At 41.3% G+C, this 24,792-nt stretch overlaps 2 protein-coding genes across 21 annotated transcripts in view; one reads left to right on the top strand and one right to left on the bottom strand.

Moving 5' to 3' along the window:
• The window catches only part of CEP170 (centrosomal protein 170), a 131,962-nt gene extending 116,206 nt beyond the window's left edge, over window positions 1-15,756 (bottom strand). For 12 of the 13 annotated variants that reach the window (XM_030812593.1, XM_030812599.1, XM_030812595.1 and 9 more), the window contains exon 1: window positions 15,387-15,756. The gene's annotated coding sequence lies outside the window, so the exon portion shown is untranslated. Of the gene's footprint in view, window positions 1-14,688; window positions 15,224-15,386 lie in introns of those variants that run through there. The other variant, XM_030812594.1, reaches the window with a different exon arrangement.
• Window positions 15,757-16,354: 598 nt separating this feature from the next.
• Window positions 16,355-24,792, top strand: part of SDCCAG8 (serologically defined colon cancer antigen 8) — a 275,423-nt gene continuing 266,985 nt past the window's right edge. For 6 of the 8 annotated variants that reach the window (XM_030812583.1, XM_030812584.1, XM_030812582.1 and 3 more), the window contains exon 1: window positions 16,355-16,590. In XM_030812583.1, the coding sequence (XP_030668443.1) occupies window positions 16,524-16,590 (67 nt within the window). In that variant the 5' untranslated portion in view covers window positions 16,355-16,523. The remainder of the gene's footprint in view (window positions 16,591-24,792) is intronic. The other 2 variants (XM_030812587.1, XM_030812586.1) reach the window with 2 other exon arrangements.

The raw sequence follows: 24,792 nt of genomic DNA, 5'->3' as shown, positions 1-24,792 counted from the left end.
TGCTGTCCCAAGACCTTTCATAGTGAGCTTCCCAGCAATCACTTCCCCCAGAAAAACACCCATAGAATTACCAGCCTCTCAATTCTGATCACCTATCTTGCCCTTCACATATACCTACAGCAACTCCTAAACTTCTTTGTACAAAATATACTTATTTTTGTCTATTTTCCCTTATAAACTGAGTTGCTTCAGTAAAGTGGCTATTAGTAATCCTGGTATCTCTTGTACCTTGTATGGATGCCTGAAACTTTAGTAAATGTTCAGCAAAGATTAATAGGTAATAGTGGCACAATATAAACTTTTCTGGTGAAGTTTTATCAATAGGCCAATAACCATACTAGAAATCTGACATAAAATTCCCTGGGAATTTTCTGATTACTTAGTAATATGAATACAATCTGGCCGGGCGTGGTGATGGCTCACCCCTGTAATCCCAGCACTTCGGGAGGCTGAGGAGGGTGGATCACCTGAAGTCATAAGTTTGAGACCAGTCTGGCCAACATGGTGAAACCCCGTCTCTACTACAAATACAAAATTAACCAGGCGTGGTGGCACATGCCTGTAATCCCAGCTACTCAGGAGGCTGAGGTAGGAGAATTGCTTGAACCTAGGAGGTGGAGGCTATAGTGAGCTGAGATCACGCCACTGCACTCCAGCCTGGACAACAAGAAACTCCGTCTCAAAAAAAAAAAAAAAGAATACAATCCATTTAATACAAAATAAATCAGACTAGAATTGCAATAAGCAATCCATGATCAGTTTCAAGATTCATCTCCTCACTTTGAAAGTGAAGCCGTTCACCACCACGGTTAGACGTTCCACCTTATTTCCTAAGAAGACAACCCTTAGTTAAGGAGATCACCTTAAGCTAATGGCTCTTAGACCTGGAATCACTTGTGGAGATTTTTACACACAAGAACACTTCTATGTGTATATGTATTTATCAATGTCTATGCTTCATATTTGAAGACTTGAACTTATAATGTAACTGGTAAGGTATGAGTATCTGTATTTTTTTTTTGAAATTCTGCAGATTTCACTGCGCGCAGATTAAGATGCACTTATTTATTTATTTTTGAGACAGAGTTTTTGCTCTGTTGCCCAGACTGGAGTGCAATGGCACGATCTCAGCTCACTGCTACGTCTGCCTACTGGGTTCAAGTGATTCTCCTGCCTCAGCCTCCCAAGTAGCTGGGATTACGGGTACCTGCCGCCTTGCTTGGCTAATTTTTGTATTTTTAGTAGAGATGAGGTTTCACCATGTTGGCCAGGCTGGTCTTGAACTCTTAACCTCAGACGATCCTCCCGCTTCGTCCTTCCAAAGTGCTAGGATTACAGGTGTGAGCCACCGTGCCCAGCCAGAAGCACTAATTCAAACAACAAAGTGTTTAATATTCCATTTTCACACTATGAACACAAAGTTCAAAGTTTTAATAATATCTAAATGAACAGAGAATTGTAGAAGGCAAATTTCATTTTGTATAGGAGGGTGCCTCTGAACATAAAAATGAAAAGTTAATGAAACACAACTTTTTGCAAGAATTACTTAGAAGTATTAAGGAACATGAATATTTTGAATCACAGATTCAGTTCAGACCAAGTGTTGCAAACTACAGGTGTGCTCCACATTAAGACTACAAAAAGCGAATATGCAAAACAGAAAAACCGGACACTAGCAATTTAATCGCCTTATAAAACAATGTTAACAACATCCCTTTCTTTACCAAAATGCCATTATAACTAAAATAACTGCTTTGTGAATTAAAACATGATAAGAATGCTTCACCTTCTATAAAGGTATTTTAAAATATAAAAGAAGGTGACGATATGATGAGAGCTATAAAGAGATTATCTTAAGTATATCAAGAAAATGTAGGCCGGGAGTGGTGGCTCACGTCTGTAATCCCAGCACTTTGGGAGGCTGAGGCGGGTGGATCACTTGAGGTCGGGAGTTTGAGACTAGGCTGGCCAGCATGGCAAAACCCCGTCTCTACTAAAAATACAAAAATTAGCTGGGCGTGGTGGCAGGCGCCTGTAATCCCAGCTAATCGGGTGGCTGAAGCAGGAGAATCCCTCAAATCCGGGAGGCAGAGTTTGCAGAGAGCCAAGATCTCGCCACTGCACTCCAGCCTGGGCGATAGAGCAAGACTCTGTCTCATTAAAAAAAAAAAAAAAAAAAAAAAAAAAGTACGTATTTTCTAATCTCTCAAATAGACTCCTTCAGCTTGGATTGCATGGGGTGACAATACAGGAGGGTAGGGAGAGCGGGCTATGAAGTTGACTAGGAAGATCAAAAAGAAAGAAATAGAAAAGGTATTAGAGCAGAGGAAAAGCACAATGTACTGATTTAGAATGCAGACTGGAGGAGGGGACTACAAATTGGGCCCAAGAACAAGAGAGAAAGGAAAGTCAAACACTAGAAATCCTAGTGGCAAAAGCAGACATCTGAGAAGTAGATGAAAGCAAATGGTTGCCAAAACAGCATTCTTTGATGAACTATTCCTACCCTCATCTTGTTATATTTGAAGGGCAGAGGATGTTAATTTGGAATTGACCCAATATCCACTAGGAAAAGGTGACAGATTCTAGTGATGAGTTATATTCTTTTTTCTTTTTTTGGGACAGTCTCGCTCTGTCGCCCAGGCTGAAGTGCAGTGGCGCGATCTCTGCTCACTACAAGCTCCGCCTCCCGGGTTCACGCCATTCTCCTCCTCAGCCTCCTGAATAGCTGGTACTACAGGTGCCCGCCACCACGCCCAGCTAATTTTTTATATTTTTAGTAGAGACGGGGTTTCACCGTGTTAGCCAGGATGGTCTCGATCTCCTGACCTCATGATCCACCCGCCTCAGCCTCCCAAAGTGCTGGGATTACAGGTGTGAGCCACCACAGCCGGCCAATGAGTTATGTTCTAAATGTTACTCACAATAAACACTAGACCTGCTTCTGCCAGATACCAAACAGTCCCATCCCCTTGTCCCCAGGGTATGGTACCCTCCCCAAAGTTCTAAATTTTACTTTATTTACCTTTCACCAACTTGGATTCTATTTGTTCATACCTCTCCAATTTACAAATTTTGAATCCTTTTTTTTTTCCTCCGAGACGGAGTTTTGCCCTATCACCCAGGCTGGAGTGCAGTGGCGCAATCTCGGCTCACTGCAACCTCCGCCTCCTGGGTTCAAGCAATTCTCCTCCTCAGCCTCCCAAGTAGCTAGGATTACAGGCCTGTGCCATCACGCCCAGCTAATTTTGTATTTTTAGTAGAGACGGGGTTTCTCCATGTTGGTCAGGCTGGTCTCGAACTCCCGACCTCAGGTGATCCGTCTGCCTCGGCCTGCCAACGTGCTAGAATTACAGGCATGAGCCACTGCGCCCGGTCCTAAATTTTGAATTGTTGACTCTTTATAGTAGATCCTTAACATTCTGGAATGTGTTACACACCACTTAGAATCATAGAGAAAAGGCTAGGCGTGGTGGCTCATGCCTATCATCTCAGTGCTTTGGGAGGCCGAGACAGGAGGATCGCTTGAGCCCAGGAGTTTAGGGCTGCAGTGGGCTATGATCATGCCACTGCACTCCAGCCTGGGCGACAGAATGAGAGGGAGGGAGGGAGAAAGGAAGGAGTCATAGGGTAAAACTTAAAGCAAGGGCTCTCATTTTTTACTAAATAGACCAACACAGAATTCCTCATGTAGGTAAAGAAGGGTAGGGGGATAGTGGAAGTGGAATGTAGTAAGATATAAAATTTAGAACGAATAATTTACTCCTGCATTTGCCACTAAAGGGTAGAACCTCTAGATCAGAGAAACAATATAAGCTTCCCTAAATAGCTCTTTAGCTTAAAAGACAAAAATGAAATTCAACTCACCATTCTGATTTATTTATTTACTTATTTTTTGGAGATGGAGTCTTGCTCTGTCACCCAGGCTGGAGTCCAGTGGGGTGATCTCAGCTCACTGCAACCTCTGCCTCTCAGGTTCAAGCGATTCTCCTGCCTCAGCCTCCCGAGTAGCTGGGACTACAGGTGTGCACTGCCATGCCCGGTTCATTTTTGTATTTTTTTAAAGTAGAGACAGGGTTTCACCATGATGGCGAGGCTGGTCTCGAACTCCTGACCTTGTGATCCGCCTGCATCAGCCTCCCAAAGTACAGGGATTACAGGCAGCAGCCACCACGCCCGTCCATCATTCCTCTTTAAAAGTAGACACCCCCCCCACCCACACACACACAAATGCCCTACCCCCAAAAGGAATAACTCAATGTCATCTGTGTCAATTTAGTTAGCTACCTGTTTACAGAAACACCTAGTGCACCAATACTACTGGAGTGAAAAACAGTATGTTCATTTTTTAACTGTCTTTATTAATATAACAGTGATTGGTTGGAAAATATTTCAATAGTACATTTGGAAAATGTAAAACTGAAACATAATTAGCCTCAATTAATTTAAGAGCACTTTAGTTAAACACACACAAATGCTAATATCTGCAATTTACTTTGAAATGCATCAAAATACAAGATACGCTGATGAATGGAATGATAAATAAATGGCTAGGTATGTGATAAAACTGCTATCGTGTTCCTAGTAGAATCAAGATGGTGAGTATATGAGTAGTCATTGTGAAATTCAACTGTCCTGTACATTTGAGAATTTTCATTACAAAAAAAAGAAAAAAATCTAGAATAACCCCACCCCCGCCCAAAATAGAGAGCTCCTTGTATCTCACACTCACACACACACACCCACCCTCAAAAACTTACCTCCCAATTTAACTCTAGTGAAAAGAGGAAACTAAAAAACAAATCGTTTAGAAAGTAGGAACTCTGGGCCAGGAGCCGTGGCTCACGCCTGTAATCCCAGCACTTTGGGAGGCTCAGGCAGGCAGATAGCTTGAGCTCAGGAACTTGAGACCAGCCTGGGCAACACGCTGAAACCCGATCTTTACCAAAAACACAAAAAAATTAACTGGGCATGGTGGCGTGGGCCCTGTATTCCCAATTACTTGGGGGACTGAGGCGGGAGGATGGCTTGAGCCCAAGAGATCGAGGCTGCAGTGAGCGGAGATCCCCCCACTGCACTCCAGCCTGGAGGACAAAGTGAAATCCTGTTTCACAAAAAGAAAAAAAAAAGATAGTAAAAACTCTGGAGAGTTACACAATAAACTGACACAGCAGGCTATATACGACTAAATACATTCTAAAAAACAAATCAATTAACACACTTGTATGTAAAAATTCAAATCACAAATACGACAGGCATGTATTTAATAAAATTTTATGTAGTGAGATTATTTCATAAGGAAAAGGAAATGAGAAATTTGACTATATACATGTTAAAATATTTGTTGGGTAAAAATAACAAATTTAAAAGGCAATGACAATCTGGGAAAAAATTTTACAGTATCTATTACCCAAAAGTTGTTACAAGTGAGGGGAGCAGGGTGATACAACAGAAGTATGGTGATCCTAGAATCTGCTACAAGTGAATATAATGATGAACATTCCTTTAGAAAAATAAGCAAAAGGCACACATACCAGCAATTCAGATCAGAAATACAATGGCCAATAAGCATATTTTTAAAAAATGTTAAGTGTTATTGATAAGAGAAATTTAAATAAGGTTTGTTTTTTTTTTTTTTTTGGTTGTTGTTCATCAAAGTGGCAAAACTGTCCAGATTGGGTGGCTCATGCCTGTAACCCCACCACTTTGGGACACTGAGACAGGAAGACTGCTAGAGCCCAGGAGTTTGAGACCAGCCTAGGCAACAAAATGAGACCTTGTCTCTATAAAAAAATAAAAAACCTTGGCCAGTGCGGTGGCTCACGCCTGTAATCCCAGCACTTTGGGAGGCCGAGGTGAGCGGATCATGAGGTCAGGAGTTCAAGACCTGCCTGACCAACATGGTGAAACCCCGTCTCTACTAAAAATACAAAAATTAGCCAGGTGTGGTGGTGTGTGCCTGTAATTCCAGATACTCAGGAGGCTGAAGCAGGAGAATCGCTTGAACCCGTGAGGCAGAGGTTGCAGTGAGCCGAGATCTCGCCACTGCAATCCAGCCTGGGAGACAGAGCGAGACTCCATCTCAAAAAAAAAACAAAAACAAAAAACAAACAAAAAAAACACAAAAAAGAAAACAACAACAAAAAACTTAGATGGGCATGGCAGGCTGCCTACAGTCCCAGCTACCTGGCAGGCTGAGTGGGGAGGATCCCTTGAGCCCAGGAGGTAAAGGCTGCGGCAAGCCATGATCACACCACTCCACTCTAGCCTGGGTAACAGAGCGGGACCTTGTCTCAAAAAAAAGAAAAAAGAAAGCAAATTTTAAAAAAGATATGTAATATTCAGCACTGATGAAGGGGTGAAGAAACAGAGTTTCATATGCCAGTGGTAGAAGAATAAACTGATATAAACTGGAGGGGGTAATTTATTAAAAAGTTAGAAAAGGTTTAACTAGTAGAATTCTGCATTTGTATCTGCATTGTATTTTAACCATAATTTGTTGAAATCAAAGAAAAAAATTGATATGCATAGAAATTCAGAGTTAGAAATGTCCATTACAGCGTTGTTTACTTTTTTTTTTTTTGAGACACAGTCTCGCTCTGCCACCCAGGCTGGAGTGCAGTGGAGCAATCTCAGCTCACTACAACCTCTGCCTCCTGGATTCAAGCGATTCTCCTGCCTCAGCCTCCCGAGTAGCTGGGATTACAGGTGTGCACCACCACGCCCAGCGAATTTTTGTATTTTTAGTAGAGATGGGGTTTCCCCATGTTGGCCAGGCTGGTCTTGAACTCCTGACCTCAAGTGATCTGCCGGCCTTGGCCTCCCAAAGTGCTGGGATTACAGGCATGAGCCACCGCGCCCGGCCTGTTGTTTACAATTTTAAAAATACATTTAATTTTCATAAATTGTATGTAAGTAGATTACATGTTTGAGAAGACAGATTCTATGCCACATTAAAAGTTAGAGCCAGAAAGTTTAACTTCATGATAAAATGTTACCAAATTAAACGAGAATAGACAAGAATACAAAACAGGGTTACTGGCTAGTGGGATTATGATAGTACTTAATGGTAGAAAATCTTGTTTTCTAAATTTTCTGCCATGTATTAGGATTAGATTTGTAATATAAAAAAAGCATTAAAAAATAAAATGGCCTTCAATTTGCAATGCATTATATGCATTTTTTATCCAAGGAGAAGTATTTAATGACCAGCCATAGCAAATCGTATTATATAAGGTCTGCAAGATACCTATGTATTGTGAAGTTATTGTCCTATTGCCTCAAAAAGCTTACCACAGAAAGTCCTGTATTTGCGATGTTCCTTTTTCACCAAAATAAGTATTTTGCACTTTACCCCTATTATCATCAAGCAGACTCATTTCCCCTATCCTCCTGTTTCCTCAAATCAGTTTCTGGCTGGCTGCCTAGAGTTCAAAACCCCTAAGCAGTCTAAGCTTTGAATTTGAACTTTTTCTATTCCATGTAACATGTGACAAACCATTACTCAGTTGAACACCTTCCAGAAAAAAGTCAGTTAAAAGAAGAAAGTGTTCCTGGCTGGCCTAGGGGAAAAGAAAGTAAGCAAGCCTTTTAACTTGCTCACTCTTCTACCTAAATTCTCTTTATTTAGACACTGTTTAGAATTAAAGGATGAGTTTAGGATTGGGAAAAAAAAAGCTATTATCTCAAAGCCTGGTTGTTCTTTTTTTTCTTTTTTGAGATGGAGTCTCACCCTGTTGCCCAGGCTGGAGTGCAGTGATGTGATCTTGGCTCACTGCAACCTCCGTCTCCTGGGCTCAAGCGATTCTCCTTCCTCAGCCTCCTGAGTAGCTGGGATTACAGGCCTGCACCACCACGCCTCGCTAATTTTTGTATTTTTAGTAGAGATGTTTCACCATATTGGCCAGGCTGGTCTCGAACTCCTGACCTCAGGTGATCCACCCGCCTCGGCCTCCCAAAGTGTTGGGACTACAGGCGTGAGCCACTGCGCCTGCCCTGGTTGTTCTTACCTTCTTTCTAGCATCAAGCCCTTTTCTCTACCCTCAAGAATATTATAAAATGATGTGCAAAACTGCCTACCGAGATAGAATGCATAAGAAGTAAAAAACTATTCCTACAGACTCGAAAAATATTTTTATTTGCCAACATAGTTCTTCAAATTGAATACTATCAAGTTGGTACCACACTTGGGGCAATAAGGGAAGGAGACCCCTACCTGCAATTATACCTTTCATTTGGTTTTTACATCTACCTCATTTGGCTACCACAATAAACCTCTGAGGTAGCTGGACTATCACCAGCTTCCTGATAAATTCTTCCCATGAAACAGCATCGCTTCTCCTGCTCAAACATCAGAGGCAGCAGCAGCTGCCATACTCACCCATGTAGGAAATAGCATTGGCCTCTTTATGAGTAAAACTTTGTTCAGGGCTTTAGATTTAGTAGTTGCCAGGGGAGAATAACTGTGAACATTCATGTTGATAAACCAGATTGAAGAAAGGAAATTGCTTTCTCAGAGACCATTCAGAAAGAAAGAGGATACTGCCTGATTTCTTATGATTTAGGTGATTTAAGGTGATACAGGGGACTGATCACTCCTTATCTCTAAAAATACTTCCTTTACTTGGCTTGTGGGACAAAACACTCTTCAGTTTCCTCACACCTCACTGGCCACTTTTCAATCCTCCTCGATGGCGCCTTCTCTTTTGCTCAGCTTTGCATGTGGAAAGTACCAATTCTCAATTTTTGTATCTCTTCTCAGTCTAACTCCCTAGCCAAGAGATCCCTTTAAGTCTACTGGTGATGCTTAACATTTAACTATCTTCAGTCCAAACCTCTCCTCTGAATTCTTGACTTACATATCTAACTGCCTACCTGATGTGTCCACTTGGGTGTTTAACAGACACTTCAAACTTAACATGTCCAAAACATTTGACTCTCTAAAGCCAGAACCTAATAACTTTCACTATTGCCACTACTGTCGCTCTAGTCTAAGCCATTAATGTCTCTTAAACCAGATGATTCCAATCATTTCCTAGCTTATCTCATGGTTCCCAGTGTTTTAAAGAATTTCCAGAGCCATTCTTTAAAAATATAACCCAATTTTTTGGCTTTGCTCAAAATCCTCCAATGAACCCTCACAGCACTTAAAATCAACGAATAAAACCTCTGTGCAACCTCATTTCCTCCTATAAGCACCTTTTCCTCACTCACCTTCAGCCAGTGTTCTCCAAATTCACTTATCCCGTTCCTGCCTCAGAACCACTGCACCTGAGTAGAATACTCTCCACTCAGATACCTACAAGGCTTGCTTCCTTCCCTAATGCAAGTTCTCTGCTAAATGTCACCTCAGAAAGAGGGATTCCCTAACCACTCTAAGATAGTTCTCAAGGTGTAGCATAGTGGATAAAGAGGCTATTTTTTTGTGTCATAAGAGGGGACACAAAATATATATTTATATTTGCTGGAGGTGAAGAAAAATTCATGGCCAGGCGTAGTGGTTCATGCCTGTAATACTAGAACTTTGGGAGGCTGAGGAAAGAGGATCACTTAAGCTCAGGAATTCAAGACCAGTCTTGGCAACATAGTGAGACCTCATCTCTACAAAAAATTAGCTGGGCATGGTGGCGCACACTTGTAGTCCTAGCTACTCAACAGGCTGAGGTGGGAGTATTGCTTAAGCCCAGCAGGTCGAGGCTGCAATGAGCTGGGATCCTGCCCCTGCACCCCATCCTGGGCGACAGAACAAGACTCTGTCTCAAAAAAAATAAATAAATAAAAATTAAAAAAAAAAAGTTCACTGAAGAATACATAAGAAATAATAAAAATAGCTACTTACTGGATTGGCAAAAGTGGTAACTCAGCAGATAAGATGTAGGGTGAAGAGGTTTTTCATGTTATTTCTTTTCAAAATATTATTTGAAAACTACCTGAATGAACACTTGAAAATAAATTTAAAATAGCAGTCCTCTATCACTATCTCTTTACCTTGATTAATTTTTCTTCATAGCATCTATCCTTACTTGACTTTATATCATAAAAGAATTATCTATATCCTCCATTATATTGTAAACTTCATCTAATTCCTTTACTACTGGAGGATATAATGGTTTTCTCTTTAATTTAAAAAACAAAACAAGGCGAGGCGCCATGGCTCGCACCTGTAATCCCAGCACTTTTGGAGGCCTAGGCAGTGGATCATGAGGTCAGGAGATCAAGATCATCCTGGCCAACATGGTGAAACCCTGTCTTTACTAAAATACAAAAAATTAGCCGGGCGTGCCTGTAGTCCCAGCTACTCGGGAGGCTGAGGCAGGGGAATAGCTTGAATCCAGGAGGTGGACGTTGTAATAAGCCGAGACTGCGCCACTGCATTCCAGCCTGGCGACAGAGCAAGACTCTGTCTCAAAAAAACAAAAACAAAAAGCCCCAAAAAACAAACAAAAAACCCCATCCAAATGGTTTTCATTATTTTTGTGTCACCTTTCCTCCCAGCATCTTTTATGTAACATTTATTCTATTTATAAATGTGCATGGCTTCGTCCTTGGCTATATTAAGTATATGGCCAGGATGGAGACATAAGAGTTTGGCTTGTTAAATTTATAAATGTCAAAAAGCCAGGAAGGAAAGCTAATCCCTTGGATGACAGAATCATGATCCAAGAAGATCTCAAGTTTTAACTATGGCTACGTTCACGGAGATGAAATTTAATAGGGGGCAATGGTAAAATACTGCTTTAAAAACATCATCTGTGTGTTTATACACAATGGGAGAAATCTAGCTAAGTGTAAAAATGTTGATTTATGTTGACTACATCAGTGGTTTCCAGACCAATTTTTCAGAAAACAAATTAAGAATCAACATAAGGCTGCCAACTTTTTATTGGTTAATTAGGAACACTAAAAGAAAACAAAACCCCATGACCAACATCAAAAGAAACTTAACACCTATCATTAATTAATAGGTGTTACTAACACTATCATTTAATAAAGGCCATTTATGAACATTAGAAAAGGAGAACAAAATCTCGAAAAATAATCCCTCGAATTACATAAACATAACTTGAAAAGCCATGTAACATTTCTCTCTCTCTCTCTCTCTCTCTGTTTTTTTGCTTTGAATTAGCAGAGATGACTGTTGTTAAAGAGTTGATACAATTTTAGACTTTAAACACAAGTGTATGGCTTGAAATAAGGAAAGGGACAATTTCACTGCACTTTGCATTCAAACCATAACTGCAGAATTAAATATGGAAACAAGATCAGAACACAAAGAATAGCACTGACAAAACTGATCGAATCCAGCTCAGAGATGTGAGGGATGGCAAAGGAAACCATATGAAGTTGGAGGTGTCGTAACATTTAGACAAGAGAAAATCTAGCTAATATATTGAGAAAAACCTCACTTCATCTTACGCCTAAAGACTGAATTGCAACCAATGGGAAGAAGTTATATAGTAAAAGCAGCTACTAGCTCAATTTAAGTGAGATCTTCTTATTACACTTTTTGGAAGCTAAACAGGCTGTCCTATGTCCAGGGAAGGGTTTGTGGAGAAGTTGGACCCAATAACACCTCAGAGATATTAGTAGTGGGTGGCACATTGTATGAGCTGACTTCTAAAGTTCCCTTGAATTCTAAAATTTTATGAACCAGAGTAAGGAAATAAGTGGTACCCTTTAACTTACTAAAAAAGATGAGTAGAAAGAATTTTGGCTTTAGCCAAAAAGACAAAGGTTCAATTATAGGCCCTATCACTTAGGAATGTGTAACGCAGAGGCAAAGTTCAACTAACTTTATGCTTCAAACTTTTTCAATGTGTAAAAATAATACCTTAATTTAGAAGTTTGTTGCATAAATTATATACACACACACCACACACACACAAACTTCCTGGCACTTAGGAAATGTTGAATATTTGGTACGTATTATTCAACAATTCAATAAATACTGTGTTTCAAAGGGTAATATTTTCTAAATCATTTATTAATTATGGATATACTTAAAAAATGAGTTGTTCTCTGCTATGTGTCATTTGTTTTTCAGACCTCAACAATGCATGCTTGGGATTCTTTTCCACTTCTATACATTGTGCAATTCCTGTTTGTATGTAAGTAGATTTTACGAGGTTTTCTTTAACTTTGCTTTTGCTGTTTTGTTTTTCCACCTTTATTTGATATAAAAGTGGGCTTTACCAGTTACACACATTGGCCATGTTACTGGCTTTGGCTAAAACATTTCGCTAAACTGGACAATATATCCAGTTTAATCAACCACATTACCAGACAGATGTTTTTTGTCTCTCACAATGGCTAACTCACTGCTGAACAATCCTTCATGAAATTTTTCAGTAAGCAATTCCAAACCTAGGGTATTTGATTAGAAATTTTGGTTATTAATGAAATAAAGATATTTCTTCCCATCAAAAGTATCCCATTTCTTAATGAAACAGATCAACACTGAACGCTCCAGTCAATATTATCTACTCACCAAGCATTCTTCAAATGGCATGTAACTGCTCTTTTGTTATACTTCCAGAATAATTTGCAACTGTACAGATATTTTAGTTAGCAATTAAATATCAGGTTGTCTGTCAGATACTTAGTTGAAGAGTACACTGCTTAACATCCCAGTGTTTGGGACAGATAAGAAAGAAAAGTCTTTACCTATTAATTAGTATAGAAAAAATATTTTCCAGGAATAGAATTTTGTGGAATAAAAAACATTTTGACAAAAAAGCTTAAGCAAATACAATATTTAGTACTAGATGAGCATTATCTAATTGCAATCAGATACAATAATAAAACTGGTTCTTTTTTTCAGCAGATAAAAAGGAACAAGAAACTGATACTTAGAACAAATCAAACAAATCATGAAGCACAGAATTTTAAAAAGTACCATAACAGCATTAATATGCAGAATGTATGCTAAGGTTTACAGTATAAATTTCACTTTTCTGATGTTAAAATAGGGAACAGGCAGATTATTTCCATACAAAATAATCTCAGAACACAATGAAATTTACCAGTAAAATACATTTAAAGCATGACTGAACATAATTCCACATACTGAAACTTAGTTACAGATTTTTAAAGTTGAAATTAAAGATAAATAATAAATCCTTTAAAGAAGTCTATTAAAATGCAACGTAAAATTAAACGATTAAAATTATAAGGGAAGAAAAAAGCACTTTATGGCAAAATCAACCCAATAAAAAACATAATGTTAATATATCTTAAAATGTAAATTCTAGTTTAAGTTGAAAGTAATCACTAATAACTTATTAATGATTACAACTCATTAACTGTGGCAAAATAAACATCATGGGTTCTTGTTATGTGGAAATTTTATTTTTAACACAGCCTATAGAGTTGATCATCATACTATTATAAAATACTATTGATTTTCAAGAAATAATATTAAAACCTACGGTTAAGTAACTACCATTAGGTAGTAGGGAAAACACTGCAACTCTTCGTTTTTAGGAAAAGCACATGTCAGGACATCTTTCCTCATTTAGTAAGTTACTTTATAAAAGTAAAGGTCCATTTCAGGAGAATTACTACTTTTACATCACAAAGGCAAGAACTAGATTAATAACGGTGAGAATCAAGTTCAGTGATAGTCACAGCCTTCTCAAGGAGCACACAGAGAAGCTTTCTATACATTTTCACAAGGTAAAAGGGCTAGGGGGACACAGGAAAGATCACTCTGCAGAATGGACCTTGAGTTTCGTTTGGCTCTGCTTTCCATTTACAGTCTGGCTTGGGCAGACAAGTCACTTAACTTTCTGAGTTTTAGTGTCTTCCTCTGTCAAGTGCACTTGGGCTCTTCCATGTTATCTACAAAGTTAAGAAGAGCTAAAGGCAGCCCTAGTTTTACTTTTTAAAAAATAATGACACAAAAATACATAAGTTGCTATTCATCAGTGTACTGCTTCCAGAGCTGAATTCCTAAGTCTCTGAAGCATATCCAGTTAGGGTTATACCAGTGAAGATCCAGATACTATAGTCATAATGTCACTCTCTCCTCTCCCATTATTCCTCCACCTGCTCCTCCCCATTCTGCTTTATTCTCTCTTCTGGTGTGTTTTAAGAAGCAACGCCAGCAAACGGCTGTATACATTGTAAGCTTAAGGATTAAATCATTTTAAAAGATGCATTTCTAATCAAATGTATCATCTGCGTCGCCAAATTCCTCCCAAATGGCTGAATTTTCATTAAGAGAATAAAAATGAGTTAACAACTTCGGTAGCAGAAATGTACTGGGCCAGTTGTTTTGTTTGTTTTACTTGCTTAAAAAATAAATGGAAAGATGTATCTATTCCCTCAGGAACATAAATGCATTACCCGCCCAATGAAAAAACAATTCTGCTGGTTCATTTCCCTGACACAACAGCTTCCTTGTCAGGCCCTCTTTAGCCCAGGCTCCAACGTCACCTAGTAATTTTATATTGATCACCTTGGCAGTGCTTGGACTCCAGCAGGCATAGTCCCTGTCTTCCTTACATTCCTCAAAATAAATAAATAAATAAATAAATAAATAAATAAATAAATAAATAAAACTCTACGAAACACCACCGAACAGAGATTCTGTGACTTAGTATACAAATCCCACGTCTTCCCGCCCTGTGTTAGGCAGCTGCAAATGTTATTTTTTCATCGCTTGCATAAAATGGAAGCGAAACGTACCAAAACACTATATTTGAATCCTAGGACAATGAAGCCGACAGGAAGCCACTCTCTCCTCCCCCGGGTTTACTACGGAGCCAGAGCCTCTGCGGGGTGCAGTCGCCTGGCAGGGTGCATGACACCGCGTCTTCCACGCCCTCCCAACGCGTCCAAAAGGCTGCTCGCCTGACCTGCCAACAGCCTCACACCCCAAAACCAACCACACAAAAGGGATCGGCCCGGGGAGCGGCTCCAATCGGGGAAAAATCCCTTCCCCAGCGGCAGCGCAGCCATTCCCTCCAATGCTCCGCCCGCACCCCTCGCGAACTGCTACGGCGGAGGGGGGGAGGGCTGCACAAAGCCAGGCGAAAGCTGAAAATGATTCAATGCACTTAGGGGATGCGGAGGCGGCGGCAAGGGTCTCGGGAAAGCCGGGGGGCCGCAGGACTGGAGCTCCCGGGGGCGGCGGGTGGGGGATGGGAAGGGTGGTCCCGTCAAGCCCCGGGTCCCAGGCGGGCAGAGGGTGGGGGTGGCGGCGCCGCGCGGAGCATCCGGGAAGCGCCCCCTTCGCGGTCCAGCCCCGCACCCCCGCCCCCCGGCCCCGCGGCGGGCCGCGCCCGAGTCGTCGCCGCAAACCCGAGGAGCAGGATGTGGAAAAGCAGCCGCGGCGGCGGCGGCGGCTGCGGCGCCTACACCGAGCAGCCGATCGCATCACTTACCCCTTACCGTGGAGAGAGGGACCGGACGGGGGAGGCGGGGCGCGTCGCGTCCCGTGAGTCTCTCGCACGCCGTCGTCCCCCCACCTCGTCGTCGTCGTCGTCGCCGCTGTTGTCGTCGCTGCCGCTGCGGTCGAGCTCCGGGGCCCTCAGCTCCGCTGGGCAATAACGTTATTCCACACACGCCCCACACATAGCGGTAACGGCAAAGAGCGACTGCCTAGTGCGCAGGCGCCTCGGGAAAGGGCGAGGAGCCGGACCCTATCCCCTCCTCCTGCCCAGTTCCAACGATCCCTTACTGCGCAGGCGCCAGACACAGACAATGAAAAGGGGTTGTGCGAGGGTCTCACCCACACGGTTTTCCAGCTTGCCCACTGCGCAGGCGTGCCCCGAAAGACCAGCTTGAACAATGAAGAGTACCTCGGCGTTAGGTGGGACCGCAACCAACAAGGACTACAGTTCCCAGCGGGCAGAGCGCCAACTCCAAGTGGAGGTCCGGTTGCTGGGCATGCTAGGAGTTGTAGTGTCGGCCGCCTTTACAAGCTAGGCTGTTTGGAAGATTTAGAGCTTCTATTTCTTGAATACTTATTCGACCGTTTTAAAAAATCTTGCAACTGAAGCAGGGTTGAGAGTTTACTATCTGCGTCCTTGAGTATCCTAGGGATCAACTGTTGCATATTAGCAAATTTCGAAGTGTCAAGGCCTTCAGTGAGCCCTTTCTGTCATTTGGGTGGTCCAGGCAGCCGAACAGTGGGATGGAGGCAGGACTAAACCAGGCTGGGCTGGAGGAAAAGGGCGGGGCCTGCAAGCCTGTCTCTTGGCAACAGGCTCTGGCAGCCAAACCGTCCAAGCTAGTGCCTGGGGCGCAGTCGTTTCTGGGAATTGTAGTGTAGCTAGAAGCCTCTCAGGATTGTCGAGATTGCAGGCTCTGAACGTAAGGACTACAACTCCCGACGTGTAAAGCGAGGGCCAGTGGGTGGGAAGTGCCCCCAAGAGCTCCGTGCGGGATTCTAGGCTCTCCTGTGACAGCCGCGGCAGGAAGCAGGCGGGCGCTCCCCGGCCACAGGCCTGTTGTTCTCGGAAGGGAGAAAGCTGGACATTTCCCCACGTAACTCCCAGCTCTGGGCCTAGAGTGTGTGCATGGCGAAGTCCCCGGAGAACTCTACCCTGGAGGAGATTCTGGGGCAGTATCAACGGAGTCTCCGGGGTGAGTTGCTCCAAACCTCTGTTCCTAGCCCCGAGGTGCCCAGGGCCTAGTGGGCGGGAGCAGACCAGGTGCGTTTCCTAACACCTGGGTTCTGCCCCGTCCAGGCTAGAGAGGAGCAAGATGGATGTTGCTGTGGTCTTTTGAGGAGGATGAAATACTTTGATTTAGTTTTTACAGTTAAGCAACGATGTTTCCTCAGATTCCCGTAGTTACCTGAATCAACTCCTTGATCTTAACTTGGCGTCTTTCTCAACCGGCGACAGCAGAAACTCTTGGATAGCTCTATGCCATTTTTGTTCAGTTCCCATACGTTGCTATTGAATCCAATAAAAGTCTGATTCACAGTTTTTACACATTTAAATTATGGCACAGTGGAAGGAAACACTAATAATTATTTTACTCACAGCAGCCCCCATTTAATTGGTCTAGGCTATTTACATACAGTACGTCGTCTGCAGCTTACACCAATCGTATGAATATTTTACACATGGGGAAATCGAAGCTCAGAGAGGTTGAATTACAGGCCAGAGCCCACACAGCTGGTTAGTTGCAGAGCCAGGTATTATCAGGCTTGCCTTCAAAGCCTATGTTTGTATTTACTAATCAAGCCATAATTACTATTATCAAAACCTTATTAATTTAGATTTTCTTACAACATTACCCTATGAGCAAGTATCTGTACAAGTAACGTCTGTATTTATTTTCCTTTAAGCTCTGTTGGACTTAATGTCTGTACTTTTAGATGGCGCTGTCACCTTGGACAGCATATATAACATCTAGAAATTTCGATTCCGTTATAATGGAAGTTATGGAATTGTCCATAGGGTTATTGTGGGGAGCAAATGAAATAATCTCCATAAAGCAGTGATTTTAAGACTTCTTAAAATGTTTACCTATAGTAAGAAATAAATTTTATATGGGACATATGTGTACGTATAAACTGTAAGTTTCACTGAAGAATTTTTATTCTACTAAACGTAATAAACTCTGCTTTCTATTCTGTTGCATTTTCATAACCCTCTAGGTCATGACTGTTTAGGACATTTAGAACACTAAGTTATGAAGCCTGTGTTGTTCTGCATAATATACCTACTATGTGTCAGTGCCTCCTACTATATGTTAAGCATACGAGGTGCTAGGCATGCAGTAAGGAACAAGACAAAGTTCATATCCCCATGGAGCTTCCGGATTAGTTGGGGAGAAAGACAACAAAAAAATAATTATAGATTACTATGATAGAAAATAAGGGTAAAGATCAGTGCTTACTAGACAAGCACTCATTAAATTTAATTGTTATTTATACTTGTTACTTAGAGCAAAGTGAAGGTTTTTCAATATTAGAAAGTTTATCTTCTCATGACTCTTGATTTTATAAAGGTTACTATGTATTATTACATGTCAGTTGTGTTACAAACTGTCGACATTCTCAGTATTCAAACTGCAGGAGTAAAAAAATCGGTTTTAACGAACACCTTCCTCAACCTACTGATGTTTCAAGAGCTCTTAGATACAAAATAAGCACTTCTAACTTTTCATTAGGAAGCAAGAAAAATTCTGTGCACGATGATATGAGTAATTTTAATTTTTAAGATTGGCAAAAATTTTTTGTTTTCATTGAAAGTTTTTCCTGATGCTTCTCTTCCTTTGACCTTATTTTAAGTCTTTATATAATTGTTGGAGGCTATTTAACATTAGGCATTTTGACGCAGTAAAGGGGTTCATTTTAAATTAATGTTATAGTAATATGTTTAGTACTAGTGGTACTGGCCGGGCGCGGCGGCTCATGCCTGTAATCCCAGCACTTTGGGAGGCCGAGGCGGGCAGATCACGAGGTCAGGAGATCGAGACCATCCTGGCTAACATGGTGAAACCCCGTCTCTACTAAAAATACAAAAAAAATTTAGCCGGGCGTGATGGCGGGTGCCTGTGCTCCCAGCTACTCGGGAGGCTGAGGCAGGAGAATGGCGTGACCCTGGGAGGCGGAGCTTGCAGTGAGCCGAGATCGCGCCACTGCACTCAGATGGAGCGAGACTCCATCTCAAAAAAAAATAAAAATAAAAATACTAGTGGTACTGCTTTCAATAATTACAGAATGAAGAGTTTTCATTCAAGGATAATACATTTTAAAATTAGTTTGAAATAACATTTAAATTTAGTGTGATAACAATGTAAGGAAGTGGAAACATTTCACCAAGAGCAAATACAAGGGATAGAAAAAGTTAAACAACTTAAAAAAAATATGTAGTCATAATTTTAACAGTTAATCAAGAAATGTAACCTGAAATGTTTATGGGTTTTTCAGGACATATCATTTATTTAGTAGCACTTTTATTTTTGTATGTTAGCTTATATAACAGCTTCTGGAAGGAAACAAAACAGAATTAACCCTGAACTTAAGTACAGTCAGAAGTTCTTCACAAATATCAATTGCCATTTTTGTGTAGCATAATTTATTTATTTATTTAGAGATGGAGTCTCACTCTGTCATCCAGGCTGGAGTGCAGTGGTGCCATCTTGGCTCACTGCAACCTCTACCTCCTGGGTTCAAGCAGCTCTCCGGCCTCAGCCTCCCGAGTAGCAGGGATTACCGGGACGCGCCACAATGCCTGGCTAATTTTTGTATTTTTAGTAGAGACTGGGTTTCGCCATGTTGATCAGGCTGCTCTCGAACTCCTGACCTCAAGTGATCCGCCCACTTCAGCCTTCCAAAGTCTGGGTTTATAGGCATGAGCCACCGCACCCAGCCGATAATTCCCTTTAAAGTAAAGTATTCTGTTTCTTAATAAACAGTGCTGGAGTTATGTGGAAATTCCTTATTTTGAGTGTGCCTAATAATTTAAGAATTGTATTACTAGGTAGTAAGATAAAATGCAGTTTAGAGTTCTATGTCTTGTTTTGTTTTGGTTTTGTTGGTTTGTTTGGTTTTGTCTACCCACCATTACTTCACCAAAATGCCTTGTGTAGTTTATGATTAATGGAAGCCTAATAAACAGTCTTGGTCTTTCCTCACCGGTTATTCCTCTGGCTTGTAAATAACTGCACATGCAGTCACTACTGATATCCCTTCATTGATATTCATCTAGGAAGTAGCCGCATAAAAATGCAAAATGCTTTTCCTATTTTCCGTGATCGTACTTCCATTTTAAAAAGATCTTTTCCTGATTTCTTTAATATTGGTACTATTATGGTGTATCAAAATTTGAAGTTCTAATGTGAAAACTGAGTCAGCATTTACTTTCTTGTTTTTAAAATGAGGTTGGGCGCTGTGGCTCACGCCTGTAATCCCAGCGCTTTGGGAGGCCGAGCTGGGCGGATCACCTGACGTCCGGAGTTCGAGACCAGCCTTAGCAACGTGGAGAAACCCTGTGTCTACTAAAAATACAAAATTAGCTGGGCGTGGTGGCGGGCGCGCGTAACCCCACCTACTCGGGAGGCTGAGGCAGGAGAATTGCTTGAACCTGGCAGGCGCAGGTTGCAGCGGGCGGAGGTTGCAGTGAGCCGAGATCGCGCCACTGCACTCCAGCCTGGGCAACAAGAGTGAAACTCTATCTCCAAAAAAAAAGATCTTTTCCTCATTTCTTTAATTTTGGTACTATTATGGTATATCAAGAATTTGAAGTTATAATGTGAAAACTGAGTCAGCGTTTACTTTCTTGCTTTTCAAATGAGATCCTTGCCTCATTTTGACCCTGAGGATCTCGGAGCAGCTCCACATTCACCTTTCATCCATTCCCTTACACTTTTCAGTGGATTTGGTGTTTAATTTCTCTAAATATATCTCTTGCTTTGAGTCGCCTATGCCCCTTTACAAGAAATTGGAGACGTTTAATGATTCTTCAACACGGGAGTTCTGGCAGAAAAACCGGAAGGCTTTGTTGCCCCCACAGGTCTGTTGTATTATTCCTACACAGCAAATGGTCTGAAAGTTTCCAGTGTGGTTAAAAGTGTATATATATCCTGGGTATCCTGGGAACCATAGAATTTAATCTAGAACTGGAAGTGATTTGGGAGGTCTCTTGGCAGCGTGGTCAGGTGTTCATTTACTCTATCGGCAGTTATAATTCAACACCCACAGAATGGCCGAGAACTACATTTGTAAGTGGGCAAGATAGCACATGCCCCTTCTCTAAATTCACTACGTCGTTGTATAAAGCCAAGAGGTATGAAATGAACTATTTCATAGCCAAGAAAGGGTGAAAAAAGCCACAATCACAGGCAATCCAGGCTCTATTTTAAGTACTGCACACTTGAGTATAAAGGGATATCAGAAAGGAGAAAAATTGCTAGAAATGCAGTATCTTAGCCTTAATAACAGAATCATGTCTCATCTCTTGCTGCAGCGTTGGGAATAGATAACAATTTTATAAACAACATCTATATACATGACTCACCTATTCATCTAATTCCTAGCCACTTTTGGTTGGGTGAGTATAAGGAAAAATGAAACAAATTTCTTGTATAACAGGAACTCATAATTTTCTATATACATTTTGCTTTCTGGTTTTACCTTTTTCTTTCAACATTTTGGTGTTTCAGCCTTTAGATGAACTTATGGGAAGAGTGTGGTGGAGTCAGAGGAGAGAATGTGGAACTAGGAGCCAGGTCACTTAACTTACTTTTGCTTTGCTGACAACCATCTGTGTAACCTTAGGCAAGTGAAAGCAACTGTTCTTGGATTCCCATTTCCTCAACTGTAAAACGAAAAGTTTGGACTGGATGTGAGAATTACTGCCTGTAGGTGCCAAGCAAATGATCAAAAGGTATGATGGAGTCAGTGGAAGACATTAGGGAAATGATGAGGCTTATGGCCAAATTGGGCAGTTTCTGCTTTTTCTAAAACCATTTCAATGTCTTTCTTGCTCCCTCCCTCTTTGCTTCCTTTTTTTCTTCTCTCTTTTTCCCTCTATTCCTCCCTCTTTTCTTCCAAGAAGGAAGCCAAGCAAAACACACCCAGAGCCTGATTCCCCTTTAGACACCACTCTCTGACCCTTTGATCATTAATGTTCCTTCCATCAGCACTTGGTTGGACCAGATGAATGATAAGGACTATGTTTTTGTCTTATGGAAATGAGAGTAAGGAGTTGAACCAGGTACACAGAAAGTGAGAGGATGAATATGGGAAGAAAATATATAATCTCAGGGATGGGCCTTGTCTTTATGAATTGATGTAGTTCAAGAAAACCAAAGATAAGGTTGGCTTTCTATGTTTTACTTGTATATGATTAGCACATCTATCCAAATCCTGCGAAGTGGCTCACAATTGTAGAAGGGCTGTGTTAGTCTTACTAGCCAACAATTTGGTCAGTGTATTAGCCAGGAGTGATATCATCTGGCTGTCTTAAGAAAACATGTGTGTAACTCAAATAAGTACTCCTGTTTTCTTATAAAACTTGTATTTCTTTTTTGCTTTTCTCAAATATTTTCTGGATTTTTAAATATTGTTTGCCATATACACTACCTAGGAATATAGACATATAAACATGAGGGGTTTTTTGCCAATAAAATTCAAATTATATATATTCATTTTTTGTTTTATATATTCATGTGGCTTTTCTTTTCTTTTTTTAATCTCAGCTCACTGCAAATTCCACCTCCCAGGTTCAAGCAGTTCTCCTGCCTCAGCCTCCTGAGTAGCTGGCTTACAGGCACGTGCCAACATGCCCGGCTAATTTTGTATTTTTAGTAGAGACGGGGTTTCTCCATATTGGTCAGGCTGGTCTCGAACTCCCAACCTCAGATGATCTGCCCACCTTGGCCTCCCAAAGTGCTGGGGTTACAGGCATGAGCCACAGCGCCCAGCCTTTTTTCTTTTGAGACAGAGTCTTATTCTGTCGCCCAGGCTGGAGTACAGTGATGCGATATTGGCTCACTGCAACTTCTGCCTCCTGAGTTCAAGCGATTCTCCTGCCTCAGCCTCCCGAGTAGCTGTGATTACAAGGTGCCACCACCACGCCCAGCTAATTTTTTTATTTTTAGTAGAGACAGGGTTTCACCATGTTGCCCAGGCTGGTCTCGAACTCCTGGTCTCAGTGATCCACCTGTCTTGGCCTGCCAAAGTTCTGGGATTACAGGCGTGAGCCATCGTCCCTGGCCTCATGTGGCTCTTCTCAGTGCCTTTAACTTTTATGATCTTTTATTTTACTAGAACTTAAAAGTACAATCTCAATTTTTCTTTCCTACTACTGATGAGATAAAATCGGCAGAAGACAGGATTTAGCAACCAGAAAAGAAATGAATGTTCTACAAGTAAATAGTCATCCCTGGAATAATCTAATGTTCGGTGTTAGGAGATTGTAAGGGTACTTTTTCATGCTCTTTGTCAGAAATAGGTATAGAGTAAGTTTTTTTCAAACTATTGAGATACTGAGAGTAATAATGTTCTCTCTTGGGATGTTTAAAGACTTATGGTCTGATCACATTGCCAGTTTGTGCTAAGGTTTTTTTACTTGATGATAACTCTTCTCAGAGTCCAAAAGTAGGCAAGGTAGCTAGAAATGCCCTTGTGCACTGGCTAAAGCAACCCTGATGATGGCAGAACTTCATCAAAGCCCACTGGATAGTTAAAGGGATGGCCTTAGGGCAAATATTGCCTTTAGGCCCTGAAACAAAATGAAGCTAAATATGAATTCTGAGCTCTTGCTTCTGATGGATATAACACCTGTTCCTGACACCTGGATCAGATGTGTCCCATCATGGCACTGTCAGTCTCAGGCTGTGTCCTCCCCACCAGCACTCCTGTGGCAGAATAGCTCACTGTCATGCTCATTTTCCATCAAGAGGCAGCAACACTTACAATGTAGTAATGTGGTCAGCGTGATAGCAAGTCTCCCCTCAACACTGAAAACTCTTGTTTTATTGATCTTGTTTTATTGACTTGAAAAATGTCTTGTTTTATTGATCTCGTTTTATTGATTTTTTTTTTTTGTCACAATTGGGGGTGGAGATGAGTGCTGCTGGCCTCTAGTAGGCAGAAGCCAGGGATGCTATTAAACTGGCACAACACAGCCCCTTCCAATAGAGGATTATCAGGTCGAAACTGTCAATAGTGCTGAGGTTGAGAAATCACGATCTAGAAATACAGGCTTTGCTTGTAGCCCTTGCTCTGCAACAATCCTACTTTACAGTAATTACAATTAAGGATATATAGATTGTATTTGCTGATGATTTTACCTATGTTCTTTGCCAGCCTGGCTAGGTTTACTTCTTTTATCAGTGGAAAGGGACAGGTACATCAGTCCTCTCCGTGGGTGCCAGGGAAATACCAGGTGTGTCCCTCAGAATGCATATAGCCAATCTCCTGGGTTTGCCAACAACCACACATCTTTAATGATCTTCCAGACATTGCTTCCTTTTTTTGTTTTTTTACTTTAAATATACAGAAAAGCTTATAAGCTTTTCCTATTTTTTTTTCTTTTTTATTATTATTATACTTTAGGTTTTAGGGTACATGTGCACAATGTGCAGGTTTGTTACATATGTATCCATGTGCCATGTTGTTTTGCTGCACCCATTAACTCGTCATTTAACATTAGGTATATCTCCTAATGCTGTCCCTCCCCCCTCCCCCTACCCCACAACAGTCCCCAGACCGTGATGTTCCCCTTCCTGTGTCCATGTGTTCTCATTGTTCAATTCCCACCTATGAGTGAGAACATGCAGTGTTTGGTTTTTTGACCTTGCGATAGTTTACTGAGAATGGTGATTTCCAGTTTCATCCATGTCCCTACAAAGGACATGAACTCATCATTTTTTATGGCTGCATAGTATTCCATGGTGTATAAGTGCCACATTTTCTTAATACAGTCTATCGTTGTTGGACATTTGGGTTGGTTCCAACTCTTTGCTATTGTGAATAGTGCCGCAATAAACATACGTGTGCATGTGTCTTTATAGCAGCATGATTTATAGTCCTTTGGGTATATACCCAGTAATGGGATGGCTGGGTCAAATGGTATTTCTAGTTCTAGATCCCTGAGGAATCGCCACACTGACTTCCACAATCGTTGAACTAGTTTACAGTCCCACCAACAGTGTCAAAGTGTTCCTATTTCTCCACATCCTCTCCAGCACCTGTTGTTTCCTGACTTTTTAATGATGGCCATTCTAACTGGTGTGAGATGGTATCTCACTGTGGTTTTGATTTGCATTTCTCTGATGGCCAGTGATGATGAGCATTTCTTCATGTGTTTTTTGGCTGCATAA

This window comes from Nomascus leucogenys, chromosome 5, assembly GCF_006542625.1.
Source record: "Nomascus leucogenys isolate Asia chromosome 5, Asia_NLE_v1, whole genome shotgun sequence".
NCBI classification, from domain to species: domain Eukaryota; kingdom Metazoa; phylum Chordata; class Mammalia; order Primates; family Hylobatidae; genus Nomascus; species Nomascus leucogenys.
The sequence above is the reverse complement of the archived record's forward strand: the minus strand, read 5'-3'. Positions and strand labels throughout refer to the sequence as shown.